Raw genomic sequence first — 16,487 nt, forward strand, 5'->3', positions numbered from 1 at the left:
CCTGATCCACTTTCTCAGCGGTTACACACACCAGTAGCCTCCAGACTGCATCCCAGTCTATGTATCTAGGATTTTACATATAATACTATGGCACCATGATATTTAAGAATAAGAAGCTTATTTACATAAAATCAAGAACACCATGAATTCTCTATATACATTTATATATAAACATTAAGGCCATTAAACAGTTCTATACAATGCAACCTAACTTCAACAAAGAACATTTTTAATTGCATTGATATACATACATCGACACCCAGAACATGTTTCTGTGCAAAAAACAAACTGCAAACAAACTGTATGATATACAATAAAAGCTACCGATCACAAATTAATTGAGGCATAAAGCAAGTTTGTTGTGTTTAACTACAAATCCAAAAAGAGGGCATCTAAAGTGACAAATCACTACTAAAAAGGTCTCTCAGGGCCACAAACTACAACCTGAAAAATAACCAGTTGAACGACCATCTAAAAACAAGTTTCCACAAAAACTGAACATTAAAATCTTTAATTGCCAAACCGTTGTGGACTGCGTTTGTCTTCAGCTACAAGCCTGATCGCAGATCAGAAGATCTAATACTGTGGGCTCTGTATAAAAAGATCAAGGACAGAAAACAGAAATTCTTTTTATAGTTTTATTGATGGTAATTACCCATGGTTTTAATTTTATCACTCATCCTGTAATAATCATGGCTTTAAAATTAAACTGACTTCCTCAACATCCAAAGTCACCCTCGTCCATTTAAACACGCAATAGAAAAATATATACTTAATACTTTGTACAATACTGGTTTTGGTCCAAACAAAAGTGGATCAGAAAAGCCAATATACCTTTAGTCATCAAAGGCTCTCCAATTTGCATTTAAGCTCCTTTTAAATGGATTTGGGCAACTTTGAATATAGGAATTTACATAAATTCTAAAGACAAAAATGCTGAATGCGGAGTTGGTAACACAAAAAAAAAAAAAAAAAAAAAAAATTCAACTTCACAGATTAAAAAAAACATCACTATTTACAGGTTTTATAATAATATTCAAAGGCCAATTAAGAGAGATAAAGAGGGAGAGGCAGAGAGAGGTAAAGGGAGAGTATAAGGAATCAGGATGAAAACGAGAGAGACAAGACGGCACAAAAAGCAGAGTAATGGAGCGAACCAGAGAGGTCAAAGAATCAAACATGTAAGAGTTTTGAAACTATGCATTTACAAAGTCCAGGAGTAGGGCGTAATCCTCCAGCCTGGACCATCCTCCACAGTGCATGGATACGTTTTCCCCTCTCCCACCCCTGCCCCCTCCCTTCTCCCCTTGTTTTTTGTTTTAAACATTCATATGCTTGCTCACCTGTGGCGACGCTAGCTAGCGGCCCGGACAATAACTCTGACGTTCAGTTTTCATACGCACACCCACACGCAACCTCAGCATGTACAAATATACCAAACACACCTCAAGTCTGTACATAAGAGGGGGGAGGGAAAAAAAAAACAAGCACGCTGCATTCACCACAAAGATTACACGCTCATCCCTGTACATACAGCACACTGCACTGACACCGCGGCTAGATCTCCAACGGCACCATGATTCCTCTAAGAGGAGCAGTCTAAATAGTTTTTAGGAAAACCACTGGAGATTCGCCGCACAGCTCTCACTACCTCTCTGCATATCACAGCTCAACACCTGATCACCCATACTAATTAATACGATTTTGTGTACACTCGCAACTCTTTAGTTTTTCAGTTTTTGCCTTTGTCATTTTCTTCCAAAAAAGTCATGCCTAAAGTCTTGCAGACCCAGTGTTGAAAATATAGATATGACTGTCTTGTTTCGTCATGTTGAGCAGGGGTCCTTGCTTGATTGTTCTTTTCTAAGTCGGTGTCATTGTTCAGTCAACAGTTTCCCCATGTGAAGTCGTGTGGGATTAGTTTCACATATTAATGCCTCCGAACCACATGTGAAAACCCAGCCCAGCCCACAGCTAAAACACACAGCCGCGCAGCCCGAGCACAAAGTGGCCCCAAGCCTCAGCCCTTCCTTCACATGCCAAATCATTTCAGTGTTTGTCTAGCGGAGAACTTGCAGCACTTTATTCAGCCTTCGGTGGGGATACCGTCAAGTCAAAGTCAAGTCTGCTTTATAGTCGAGTCCACAGGGCTCTACTTTCGGCGCCGCACCGCTGTCTTGATCTTGCGCCCTGCAATTGCTTGCTGTCCAGCAGGAGAGGCGGTGAAGTTTTTCGCTGACCTGGAAGAGCAAATTACATTTTCGTCATTGGAAACGTCACGATAAACACCGCTATCAGAAAAGCTGTTTGTTCATTAACAATTATGAGGAATTATTAAAGTCGGAGTCTGACATAAAGACGATTAAAAGCTTGACGTTTGACACAATCTCAGCTTAAAGATGAAGTCACCAATATTGATAACAATCTGATGCCAATAGCTTTTTGTATAATTTGCCATTCTCTGAAAATCTGTTAAATTATTTTAAGCTGAAAAGATGCAACATACCCAATATTGAATGCAGGGGGCTGTTGAAAGTTGAATCCACCTCCAGGTGGCCCTGACTGGGGTGTAATGGAGGGGTTGGCAGGGGGGGCAGGGGAAGCTGCTGATCCTGCTCCAAAAGTAAACACTCCTCCTCCTGAGGCATTGTTTGTCGCTCCAAATGCACTGGCACCTCCAAACTGAAAGCCTCCACCTGATAAAAATGGGGAACATTTACACATTTGAACATACTTTGATAATGCAAGGATCAGGAGCCTTTGGTAGAGTGAACACACTGAAAGGAAAAGGGATTATATAATTACAGTCACCCACCCTGCGCAGAATTAGCAGCCGCTCCAAATACAGGTGTGGAGTTGGTCTGCTGTCCAAAGACAGGGGTGGCATTGGGTTTGGCTCCGAAAGCTGGGGGCTGGGAAGGTGTGGCCGGGAAGGGGGATCCAAAGGATGAACCAAATGAAGAAGTCTGGTTGGCCCCAAATCCACCAGAGGGGGCTGAGCTGAATGCAAATGGAGAGGGAGCTGCAGATGGAGCTGTTGGTGAAAAGACAACATTGAAGATGTCAGTACATGTTCAGCTTAAACATTTAAAATAAATACTTTATAATATTGAACGTGAATAAGTCATTGTTGTTGCAGACTGATCATGCAACCACCATGAACAAATGCAGACCTGAAGATGAGACAGCAGATGGTGCTGATGCTCCAAAGCCAAAGGATGGAGCAGCGGCTGTGGGAGGAGCAGCAGTAGTGGCAGGAGCCCCAAAGATGAAGGGCTGAGCTGGAGTTGAAGTAGAGTTCAGAGGAGCAGCTGACGGGGCAGGCGGCTGGCTCTCCTGATTCTGGCCGAAGAGGAAGGCGTTAGCTGGAGGAGCGTCACTGGAGGTCGCAGCAGGCTGACCAAACATGAAAGTGCTAGGAGCTGCAGAAGGAGTGGGGGCCTGAGTGGAGCTGCTGCTGCTGCTGGTGGTGGTGGTGGCGCCGAAAACACTGGCTGGCGTGGTGATGGAGGACGATGTTGTGGAGTTGACTGTGCTGGTGGGATTATTAGCCATAAAGGAAAATGATGGTTTTGGAACAGCAGAAGAATCTGTTGGGGGAACGAATAGTTGATTATGTTTCATTCATGTTTCACGGTTTGCCAAAGAAGTATAACATATTCTTGGGGGAATCTTAGCAATTAATTTAGTGCGTGAAGTGACGAAAAGTAAAACAATTACTTAAAAAGCAGCATATAAAACTCAGAAAATAACCAAACATCAAAGCGTTACATATCTACAGAAAGCATAGCTTCCACAAAATAATTACTACAGTATCACTGTCCAAACTTTGTCTCACCTGTAGCACTTTGTCCAAAGGAAAAAGATGGCTTTGGGGCCTCTGCAGAAGATGTTTCACTCTTGTCGGCAGGCTTCCCAAAACTATAGACAGGTGGAGGTTGTTCTGTTGGAGCACTGGGCTTGCTAAAGGAAAAGCCTCCTGAGGTGTCTGGTGCTGGAGCAGCATCTGCATTTTTACTAGCAGCACCAAAGAGGAAGGCAGACGGAGCCAAGGAGGCAGCAGCTTCCTTCTTTTCCTCTGGCTTCCCAAAAGCAAACGTGGGAGCAACTGGCTCTTTGTCCGTTTGTAAGGATCCAAACGTAGACCCCCCTTGTGGTGTGGTGGCCGACACACTCCCAAATACAGATCCAGTGGTGGTAGTGGCAGTTGTGGTATCATTTGATGATGTCGCACTGTCGCTTTTCTCTTGAGAGGATGCAGGAGGAGTGAAACTAACAGAGGATGGGGTGGTGGCGTCTGATTTTTTCTCTTCAGGTTTTGACAGTCCAAAGGCGAAGTTGCCCTTCGAGGAGTTACTTTCTGTGCTAGAAGATCCAGTTCCAAATGCTATCCCACCGCTGGCTCCAAACTTAAACCCAGCATCTGTGGCGGATTGGTCTGACTGCTTGTCATCACTGGAGGCAGCCCCAAATTTAAAGCCCTCAGATGAGCTGCCAAATTTGAACCCTGATGAGGCAGTAGTGTCTTTAGAAGAGGTTTCTGATGAGGAGCTTCCAAATGGGACTCCAAATTTGAATCCGCCTGAAGATGAAGAGGAGGACTCTGTAAACGAGCCTCCAAACTTCAAACCTCCAGATTCAGATCCTGAGGTACTGTCTGATGTGCCAAACTTAAAACCTCCAAAATTAGAGCCCGATGTCCCACCAGCTGATGAACCAAAAGACGTACCAAAAGCTGAAGAGAATCAAAGGATAATAATAAAAAGGTGAATGGTGTAGATTAGGTACAGGATGTATTGCAAGTCTCTCACATTTTCCAATACTTAATATTTGGACTATTTGGAAAACAGTTTAATATGATGCAAACAAACATTTAAATTAACTGAGTAATGCTCTGCATTTTAAGTAATTAACTTTTGTTACCTTTGGGCTCCACGTTAGCTCCAGGTTTTGCGGTCTGACAGGCAACGCACTGCACATCAGCAGACTTATTCTGTACCATACAGACATCACACTCCCAGGCACCCTCTGGCTTCTTGAATGCATCGCTCAAACCTAAAACTGGAGCACTGCTGGCTGAAGAAGAGGCTCCTGCTGAAGCTCCTGTTTTGAGGATAATAAAGGAAAGAAAGATGCTTCACTAAACCAATACTTTAAATCAACAAGTTACTGAAAATCTACTAAATGAAAACCAAAGATTCAGCACTTTGTAGAATATCATACCAACGTGGTTGGGCTCTCATTACCTGGTTTAGTGCTCATGCAGGCCACACACTTTGTGTCGTCTGCCTTGTTTTCTACCATACACGTATCACATTCCCATCCACCTGCAGGTTTTTTAAACTGTTCTCCAAATCCAGTGAAGCCTGTAGAAACGGGGGCTGTGGGTGTGGATACAGTCTTAACAGCTGAGAAGGCAGAAGGAAGAGTCAGTGAGGGTTTAAGTCCCGTCCCGGGTTTGGCCGTTTCACAGGCCACACACTTTACTGCATCAGGTTTGTTGAGAACAAGGCATGTATCACAGTCCCAAGTTCCAGCAGGATTGGAGAACATTGTGCCAAAGCCTGCAGTGGTTGTTGTGGTGTTCTTGCCGCTGCTTTCTAGCCCAATTGAGGTGGCCGGTGAAGATTTACTGTCCATGGATTTGGATGAGGAGGAATGGGGCTGAGGAGCCATACAGCAAACACACTTGGTGTCTGATGCTTTGTTCTGCACCATGCAGACATCACAGCTCCACCCTGGTGGGGCTTTGAACACATCTACAACCCCTGCTGAAGACAAAGAGGTGGTGGTGGCTGTGGTGGTGGAGGAGAGGGCTGTGGATTGTGTGGACAGCTGCTGCAGAGCGTTGTCCGGGCCTGGAGAAGTCCGAGTAACAGGGGAGGCAAAGCCTATACAGAACAAGTGAAGGATTAGGATAGTGAACACCCTTGTAAGGCAAAGCACACAAAAAAAAATACTGTATACGAGTAATGAGATATTGATTCTAACCAGGGGCTTTGAGAAGATCCAGCACACTGCCCTGCTTCAGGGTCTTGGCTGGTTTGAAAGGTCCTTCAAAATCTTCTGTGCTTTTGCTTGTTGGTGACTTCACTGTAGAAAACATGAAAACAAAGATTAAATCAGGAGTTCCAGTTTTCTCAGGAGAGGCAAACAACCGGTATCATTCCAAGAAAACCCTGTTACCTGCTGTGACGGGAGAGGCCAGCTTCCCATTTGACATGGAGGGACCTAACTTTGCTACAGGTGCACTAAAAGTGAATCCAGCCTACATAAAAAGGAAAATCCGGATTATTGTCAATGTTGTAAACAAAAATCAATGAGCAATCATTATGAGACAAACCATTAACTTACTGAGGGGGAAAAGGAAGGAGGACTAGCAGCAGTAGCTTTGACAATAGGGGAGGAAAACGTAAAAGGTATACAGGGAGGTGTCGAGGCCGTTGGTGGCTCCTGCAAGAAACATGAAAATAAAATTAAATAAATAATGTTGTTGACCATTAGACATGTAGTTGTATTGTAGTGAAATGCCCCAATTTCAAAACAGACCTTATTTGTGAGCGTTTCCTTCGCGGGAGTCACATGTGTGATGTTAGGGGCCGTGCTGTTGGTGGAGGTGGTGAGCGGTGGAAGAGGGGAGGAGAAGCTGAAGGTGGGCAAGGCAGAGGTGCGTATGGGAAGTGAAATGGTTGGTAGGTCCGGTACCTCAGCAACCTAAAGTCAGAAAATAAGCAGGAGTATCACTGTGTCTGCCATATCCAAAAAGGTCGATTGTGAAATGATATAAACCTGTATTTGATATGGATCTGAATGCATCAAGGATCATTATCAGATGTTGATTTGTGATCTCCCCGCAAACGGGCCTAACATAGCTCTGATACTGCACTGGTATAGAAGAACGAACACTGGTTTCTTATCACTTTTAAACATCAGCTGTTTGTATCAACGTGGTAAGGAAAACTAGAATCCAGAGTCAAGATATAAATGACTTATCTCCTGTATCTTTTATCTATTATTATCTTTTATATACACACATAGGATTCTTGGATACAGAGGATTTAGTTTTTTGGTAGCAAAGCCCTTACCTCTTCCTCTTCAGGGCGTTTAGAGGAAGGCCGCGTACTGGTCCTCTCCCTCTTCATCTTGCCCCCTCCAGAGTTTACGATGCTGGCTGCAGGCGTGCTGGACAGAGGATAGGCTGGGCCACCGGACACCATTGTGCTAGGAGTAGAAGGGTAGACAGACAGAAATCAGGCACGCACCTAAAATTGATCATCACCCTTTTTAAAAAAAAAAAGTATAGGTTTCTTGGCTGACCAAACAAAGCAACCCTGCTTTACCTTTGCGATGGGCCTGGGGTTGATTCAGGTAGCTGTAGCGATTGTCGTGTAGGCTAAGGGAATAAAACAACAAATTTAGCATTAGGTTATAGAGGAGCAGTGTTGAGGTGTAATATAATGCGGCACTATTTCTGACCATCTCTCTTGGGGTCTTGTCCAGGGTTCGGCTCACTCCTCCAGGAGTTAAAGTCGGCCTGAAGGACACGGAGCGGTTTCCTGACACAGACACTGCAACAGGAATCACCAGCTTCTGCACTGGTGGGAGGGAGGGATCCATCTGAATTGAAGAAAGGGTCGTAAAATAAAGACAATAAATTAGCTGTTCAATGTGTCTCATATAACTTCTGTCTTTATACTACAGAATTCATCTTGCCCCCATTTCATAATTTCTTCAGCAGCGACAAGCTGATTTTTCATTGTAAAACGTCCTGCTCAGTATGCATCATGGCCACTAGTCTCTAAATTAACAAATCTAAAGGCTCGGTTATGCTTCCGCGTAGTGATCACGCAATGGCCACGCAGTTGCTGGGAGACCGTGATGGTTCTGCGTTGGGTTTACGTGTCGAAATGCAATTCAATGCCACACCGGTAGAGGGCGCTATGTTTTTTGTAAAGACTGACCGACCGACTGAGACTCTTGACGTATATCGTCGTAAGCCTCGTTATAGCCTATTTGTTTACTTTCCGGCTTTAAACATCCACAATTTTTCAGAACTTGGTGTTTCATTTCTTTGTGAAAAAGCGACAAGTTGCAAACAATAAAAGTAGCCTATTAAAAGTTTAAATGGCGGTGTTTATGAGTGGAAACAGGAAAAGCGGTCTCCAGCGGATGTAGTTAGCGGACCAATCACAGCCAATGCCGCTGCATTGGTGTTGCGTTGGTGTTGCGTCGCCTCGACGCGCGTCTAGGATTGGACGTAAGGGGGTTCCGCAAGGGGTCCGCAAGCCCCCTTGCGTTGTGTCGACGCGGAAGCATAACTTGGGCTTAAGGGATCAGTAACTAGATTGTTTGTTTATGTGACAAATTACTTTTCACCTGATTTGTCGTTATCAGAATTATTGTTACGAGTACTTTAGTCATCAGTTATGGCGTCAAAGGTTTAGCAGTGGTTGGACTATGTTATGGACTGTGCCAAGGTGAAACCACAAGACAACAGTTGGCTATGAAAAGCATAGTGGGCTTTCTTGTTTTGGACCTGTGAAGGTCAATACACCAGGATTAACAAAAGCAGCTGTCGCAGCTGGAAATGCCTGACAGTTATTACTGAGGAGAAGTCCAGTCCAGAGCTGGCACTAGTTAACAATGGACAACTCTAAACACACTGCATATAAACACACACGTACACTTTCATGACTGAGATACACACACCGTGGAGTTTGGGGCACTTTTGCTCACAAGCATTTATAAAGGAAAACACACACACGCACACACACACACACACACACACACGTGCAGTGGTGAACAGCTGTGTCCCAGCCAAGGAGAATCCTGTTAACCGAGGCAAAGGAGGTCAACAGACAGTCGGACAGGAAATGACAGGAGGACCAAGTGCTGTTGGGTTTGTACAATGGTATCCCTGTTCATAACACTAAGCCTTGTGCTACACTGCAAAACGCAGTGAGCAGAAGACACGTGAAGTTTGGTTGTTGATGTGCATACATAGAGTACACTCAAAGACATACATGACTGTTATCATAACATCTAAAAAACAAAGTCACAATAGCCCAATCCAGATTTTTTTTTTATATCAATATTGGTGCATCCCTAATCAGACAAATTAATTTTCTGGCTTTAAGGACGTCGTCATGAGAATTCCAAAATCTGTACTTACGCGTTTCTTTTTTGAGTGGAAATGTGAAACATCTAGATTTGTGCCATCCATCGACTGCAAAGAAGATACTCATGTCAGAAAACCATAACAAGACTTGCTTCAACTTTATTTTGAGATATTTTTTGGAGAGAGAGAGAGAGAGAGAGAGCGCTCCTCTAAAGCTCCGACATAGCCAATTCAGAGAGAAATGGATGGATGGAAACGTGAAATTATTTGCAAAACCGAAAATACCTCAATTCACAAGTGCGTATTGAACCATGCATGGCGTACCGTACGGTTCAGTGTTATATTGAGAACCGTTGCATCCCTAATCAATATATGTAAGTATATTAAAAGATCTTACCGTTGACAGGGGGGATGAGGCTGCTGCTGGGATTCTCCTGGCATCCTGGAAAACAAAAAGTTAAATACATCATTTTACGTTTACATGTTCATCGGGAAAATATCAAAGGTCACTGTCAGAGTTATATAAATAAAGCTTGAACAGAGGAGATGGTAGTGTGTGTGTACACTCACAGCCAACGGGCTTGACATGCGCTCCAAGGACTGAAGGATGCGTCTAGCTGTGGCGCTGGTCACCCCACAGGGCTGAGCACCAGCAGGCTTGGCCTTGATCTGTCTCCTCACGGGGGCCTACAGATCAGATGAGCTAATTTAGTCTCCAATTACATAGAATGAATTCATCATGACATCACGTGTTCACCCACTAAAGGCTGCTAAACTTTAACAGCCACAACGCTAAATGCTCATGTAGGCTAAATATGAAAAATTTGTTAGACAGAGTGCAAACCCCTAAATAGGAAGTTATCTGAAAAAGAAAAATGAACACTCATTGACCCTGGATGCTGTAATCTAGGTTTCTAGACTGTGCAGTTCTCGGTTCACCTGGTACGGTGTTCCAGGACGACCACGAGCGCTCCTGACTGCAGCTGCCCCACCATACATCGTCTTCCCGGGGTAGAATGGTGAATCTCCCAGCTGGCTGGAGTTCAGCACTGTGCTGTTTAATGATGACTGGAAAGAGGATTACATAAAATGATATCAGATTCAAGTGAAATTACATTGTATTAGCAATCAATGGCATGGTATACGTATGGTTTAAGTAGCAAAACAAAACAGTATATTGAGTAAAACTGCAAATTATGGCCTGTGACCTTTTCAATATTTAAACATATTTACCCTTAAAACATATAACATAGTCATGTCAAATATTTTTTGATTTAAGAAGATGTTGGGATTTAACATAGCTGACACACAAAAAAAACAGACCTGTATTGTCATTCTGAAGTTTGCTTTTAAAATTGTAATAATTGTTAGAAAGTCAGAATGCAAACAGAAGTAGTTGTGAGTTGGTTAGACTGAGCATGACTGCTGTCATGCACATGAAAGGAAGTTTACAAATCACACAGCTGAAACGGAATGCAACAAATCAAGATACTGTCTGGCTGCGAGTGGAGTGACAGTAAAACTGGTTTCCAGATAATGCAAGAGATAAAAATAAAAATGGGTATCAGAATGCATCTACACTTAAAAGCTTTTGGTCAATTAGAAATGTGTGGACGCCTGTGGTACCCAGGACTTTGAGGAGTTGGGTGCATGTACCAAATTCCAGACAGGCATTTTATATCCAAGTGCGTCAACAAGCCAACAGCACAGCCCTAATTCAAACCCTGACGCACTAAAATGCAGAGCTTTGTGGCACAGATCTGTTTGTTCAGAAAGTGTTCCTTCATATCTTGATGAACACACACAGATACTCACATTGGAGGAAGTTCCAAAAACAGACAGGTTGAAAGAAGGCCTTTTCAGACTGGACTGGGCAGGTTGAGGTCCAGAGTGTGTTCTGTCTGTCTCTGGAGACCAAAGTTGGGGAAGTGATGCCGTTTTGGAAGTTGGGACATCTGTTAAGAGGCGGCAGAAAGAAAATATATATTTTTTAAATCCTCTCGGACCATTTTAAGAGCACAATTAGCAACCGAGTCGCCACATTCCAGGCCTGAGCCAATCCATGCATAGAAGAAATAAAGTCACGTAAACCTTCCTCTACCAAGCAAGCGGTCTGCAGGCTTCACTACACCCTGTTGATTGTTGGCTCACAATGGCACATGGCTGGCCTCCCATGGTTTAGTGAATAATTTATGAAAGCTGTGTGCATTTATATATATATATATATATATATATATATATATATTTTCTACACATTTCTATTTTGGCAGGAAGATAATTAAGTTAAGGTAAATGTTCACCTTATATTATCAACACACTAACACATGGCACACACTTTGCGCAGAAGGATAAAATATGTTGCAGTGGCTTTAAGTCTACATCAATGATGCAAGTTTAACAGTAGTCCAATTGTGTGGTAGTTCATAGACACGATTTGTGTGTGTAAATTTGATCGAAAGAACGTTAAAAAATTACTTAGAACATGAATTTATCACTTCAAAGCACTTTCATTCAGTTTATAAACAATTAGAGGGAAGGAAAATATCACATTCAAAAATATGGATACTTTGCCAACTTCACCGGGATTACCTCTCGCTACCGGGGAAGGCAAAAGTAACAGATTACATGTCTATATGGCTAACTTGATATAACTACACCTATACAGACATCCCTTACTTTAAAAGACATCCAAACATCTTTACACAAAGAAAACCCTTTCTGATTTTACCTTTGTCTGAGGCGCGGGAGGAGAAGCCGCTTGTGGTGGAGATGTTGTCATCTTCGTGCTGCGAAAGGTTATCCTTGATTTCTTTAACCAAGGAGAAGCCTGTAGAAAACGGTCCAGGGGCAGAGGAAGTGGAGGGCTGAGAGAAGAGGCTGCTGGAGACCCCCAAGTTCGGGGAGGACGCGTCCAACGAAGGAAAGTGGAGGTGGGAACGACTCAGAGGTGGTCGAGAAAGCACATACTCCTGAAAGTTCAGGGATGCCCGGCTGGTTGTGGGCTCTGTGTGAGAGAGAAAGAAGTCGGAAGTGAGCATCTCACGCATGGGATATTAAAATCTCTAGCTAATCATTTTTTATGACATGTGAAGAGACTGAGTCCGTCACCTGTGTTACTTGTGCTTGGCTCTGGGGAGTCGCATCCATCAAGCGGAGGAGGTTCCTCTTCGCTGCCATTAGGAGGAGGCGGTTGTTGGCAATTATGGTCTGTCGACAGTACAGCCCCTCCACCTTCAGGAGCATCTTCATTCTTGAAGTATTTCTGCAGCCATGAAGGAACGATGCTCTTTACTGTGTCTGTCACTCGACTGATGAGGCCTGACTGTTGCTGATAAAAACATGAGAGGAAGCAGTGAGCAGAGGGACGGGATGAGTGAGAGACAGAGACAAATGCATACAGAGACAACAAAGTACCATCAATTGAGGCCATTTTTGTAGCTTCCTCTTTAGAATATTCCCTTGACAATGAGCACTGGATAAAAATCAATGAGTGTAACACAACACTGCATATGAACAGTTTTGCTCGATGAATCTTGCCAGTTTCCCCCAACTACTAATACCGACGAAAATTAGACAAATACTGATGCCTGTATTTAGTGTTCAAAAATAATGAATTCCTGGCAAAGCAATTCCACATAATTTGCTTTTAAGTCCTTTTCAAGGCATGTACAAATGCTGCACCAAATACAGCAATCAAACACTGCATTTTTACTATTTGAAATGGGTTCACAGGCCTACTTGCAACGAGAAGCCATTAGTCCTCGCTAGTGCAAAGCAAAACACAGGCTAAGCATGACGGTGTGAAACTGGGTCAGGCTCTGTGTATGCTTCTGTGAAGCAGTGAGCCAGTGACGCTGGTCTGCACTGTACTGAAGCAGTGGTTTTGTTACGTTCTTGTTGTCCGCACAATTTATTTTCATTGTCATTTTAAAATTAAAATAGGACATGGGTGTATTTAAAAGGCAGAGTCTGTTATTGTAATCAAATACACATAGAAATACAGCAAATATCTCCTCACAGTCTGCTAGCTGTCCCTTCTTTTTTTTCCTTTTGCTGATCAATGTTTTAATATGGTTTTATATAATTGAGCTGGTGTTTATAAATGCTATAAATGAGTTTGTAAAAGCCACTCCATGAACCTCTACATGTGTGTCTGTTAACACTGTAGAACGTAAGGAAATAAAGTAGGTTTTAAGTTTCACCCGCAAGGATAGGCAGTGCTGCTTCACAAACCGGAGATCTAACGTTGAGTAAATAATATTTGCCAGCACAATCAATTTGATTTACAATCTTTTTAGTATATCAGCATTAATGGTCATGTTCTTAGTCTCGGACAAAGTTTTAAAATGTCATTTGATTTGCTACGTCAGTACATAGAACAAATATTCCCACTACATGGAACACAACAGAGAAACGGAAATGAACATTTAATATCCAGGATGCCACATTCAATTTGATTTATGCCTAATATCACAAATGTAATGTAAATGTAATATACAATCTGTAGGACATACACCATCCCATGTCTCTGGGCATTACTATCAGATAAGGAAAAACAATGGGGGGACAAATATAGAAACCCCTGGCTATCCATGCAATAGTTTTCTTCTAATTGTTTTTGCTAGAGCCAGTTGAACGCAAGCCGCCACAGTGCACATGCACTTGTTTGCCCATGATAAGGATGGTATCACCTGTCTCAGTTTGAGCCAGGAAAAACCCCGTTTGTGAATGGGTTTGTAGACCCAGGAGTTAGGTCTGCAGTATTTTGTGTTCACAAAATCTGTGGAAATGCTGTCGCACTTTATGCTTTGAGCTCCAGTAGTTGACTATACCAGCTTTAAATGACTCAAGGTCTGTTTCTGGAGTAAGGTCCCCTACAGATGGAGCCGCTTTGGAGTGGAAGAACATTTATGAATGCATTGACCTATTAAAAAGGCAAGGGGTATTGGAGAATATTGAACCGAAACGGGTGCTTTCCTCTTGTGTAAACGCACAATTTTTTATTGATAAAAATATTGCTTAGGTTTTATATTGGTGCTGTTACTGAACTTGAATGGCCTTTAGATTTTAGTTGTGTTGTTCTGATGACGAGAAAGTAAACGGGTTAGAGAAGCTGGTGCATCACTTTACGTGCATGCTGTCTAAGCCATGGCAGCTTCAACTCCTGATAAGAGCTACGTGCATCTTGTTTACTGCTTATCTACGAAATACACCTGTGGGCCACTCTGCACTTTAACCTTTATGCAAATACAGACTTGCATTGATGTTACATGATGAGGTAAGTATTGAGGAGAAAGATTCACATTTTATTTTCAAGAAAGCATCTCACAGATGACTCAAGAAACCTGTTGAAACATTACATGTCTTATTACGCTCCGTCTGCTTTGTTTTCAGCAGTGTCCTGTAAACCAATTGAAGAAAAGCTAAACCCACCTTTTAAGGGCGGCTGTACACAAGACTTAGATAATCATAGTTTTTGTCTGACTTTAGTCCAGCCACAGTTGTATGAACTTAAACAAAAACACATCCACACTGACTCAAATATATAATTTGCATTTATTCAAATTAAAATAAGCACATTTGTTTTGTCTGTCGTTGGCAAGAATGCATTATTCCAGTCAATCTCTCTTCATTCCAATGCTCTGTATTAGCAATTATATATTCATAGAATTAAATCCAATAATCAATACTTTTGGTTGTTTTTAAGTGATTTTAAACTTGGTACTACATTTTAGACATTACATACATGCTGCAACTGCGCTGTGTATAGATGCTGAGCAGCAACAAACTACACACAAGCACAATATTCTCTCAGTTGAGTGTATTCGGTCCACTTGGCTAAAACTACTGCAGTGTAAAACATCAGTTCGGCATTGAATTATAATGTTCAGTTTTTGTTTTAAAGGAGGTTTAGCGCAGTGCCGTTTTAACTTTATGGTCATGTTTGGAAGCTTTAGATTGTGGCGTCACTGAGTTGTATAGAGTTATACAGAGAGATGTTTCCAATATTTAATATCCACATTAATATCAATAAAAAGGTAGACAAAACGTGGGCCAGAACCAACAATAGCTTGCCCTGAAACATGTAAAATGGCAATATGAGTTTGTATAAACACCTATATCCCTGTATTAGTCATTATGAGTTGTATTAGAATAAAAAGTGTCCAACACAACACTGTGGATAACCGATGTCTGCCATATACGGACTATTTAAATCTCTTTCACCTTATAAAATAAAAAATGAGTGTATTAACGTGATCAACTTCAGCTGGCAGCTATCAATATTCAGACTACTGTAAAAGAGTATGTTTAGCAGTTTACTTGCCTATATAGTCAGCAAATACACCAATATGCAATTAACATAAACAACCTCTTATTTGTAGGTCAATATAACATTCCACTTCGAGTATACTGAGAAAATGGGTCAACGGATCTGCCATGTATCAAGACATATCTTGGCCACTATTAATGTTGTTTAGCGGTTTTGAAGCCAACGTTCGCCGATTTCCAGGCGGCAGTGAGTCCACTCGGGCAACCATGTGGGTTCCCAATCAGCCAATGCTTCCTGCGCAATCCGACAGGCTTAGATTTGGCTAACGTTAGCTAGCCTAACATCCAACATGATTCCCCGCAGGCCGGAGACACAATCTTAACATTTAACTGCATGAAAGGCAGCCATTAATTCTTGGACAAGTGTAGCCTATTGAACCGAACGGTAATGTCACTCCTCCCTACGACAGTGTTGATGCTTAAAAAAATTAACAACCGAAGACAACAATGCGTCGCCAATGCTAGCGTGCTAACTAGCATTGGCTACACCAGACCGCTAATACTTAGAATTCCACTTGCTTTCTGCTAACTTGGCTAACAGCTAAGCTCCCAACAAAGCTAACGTTGGTTATCAAAGCGTGTCATGCGTGCACTTTAACTTTTCAATACGGATAAACTAGTCCAGACGACTCACTGTGCCGTGATTTGACCTGTCAAGTCCGTTTGATTTTGCTAACCTAGAAGCCAGCTCACTAGCATTTCCTCTACATGCTAGCAGCGCGTGGAGGCCACGAGCGCTAATAGCAGGCCATAAAATGTCTCCAACAAAACAATAACAAGAGCTAAGACATAACGGCACTACAATCGCCATAATGTCCTCAACGCGGACTTTTAACACGGACACTTTCATTCGGTTTACCTGTTTGCTCTTGGCGTATGGTTTAGAGGCGATATGATATCTCCTGCTTCTAATTTTCCCTCCACCCGTGGCCGCCATGGCTCTTTCGTCTGAGTGTCTATCGGCGTTTCGGCGCCGGATAGCTGTCATCCAGCACAGCCGCGGCCACTCACAAAGGAACTATGGGAAATGTAGTTTTTG

At 42.5% G+C, this 16,487-nt stretch overlaps 1 protein-coding gene across 1 annotated transcript; it reads right to left on the reverse strand.

Annotated features, from left to right (window-relative positions):
* Positions 1-624: 624 nt before the first annotated feature.
* On the reverse strand, positions 625-16,436 carry nup153 (nucleoporin 153; the record flags this gene model as incomplete). The annotated part of the gene is made up of 22 exons (XM_084032362.1): positions 625-2,240; positions 2,507-2,696; positions 2,816-3,034; positions 3,174-3,590; positions 3,839-4,735; positions 4,924-5,103; positions 5,247-5,891; positions 5,992-6,093; positions 6,187-6,268; positions 6,355-6,453; positions 6,550-6,714; positions 7,086-7,221; positions 7,341-7,393; positions 7,477-7,617; positions 9,173-9,226; positions 9,516-9,560; positions 9,689-9,805; positions 10,058-10,186; positions 10,934-11,073; positions 11,847-12,122; positions 12,227-12,446; positions 16,308-16,436. 22 exons carry the CDS (start codon positions 16,434-16,436, stop codon positions 2,153-2,155), a joined length of 4,524 nt encoding a protein of 1,507 aa, XP_083888488.1. The 3' UTR covers positions 625-2,152.
* Between the last annotated feature and the right edge of the window lie 51 nt (positions 16,437-16,487).

The sequence above is a fragment of the Eutrigla gurnardus genome (assembly GCF_963514095.1).
Source record: "Eutrigla gurnardus genome assembly, chromosome: 17".
Taxonomy (NCBI): domain Eukaryota; kingdom Metazoa; phylum Chordata; class Actinopteri; order Perciformes; family Triglidae; genus Eutrigla; species Eutrigla gurnardus.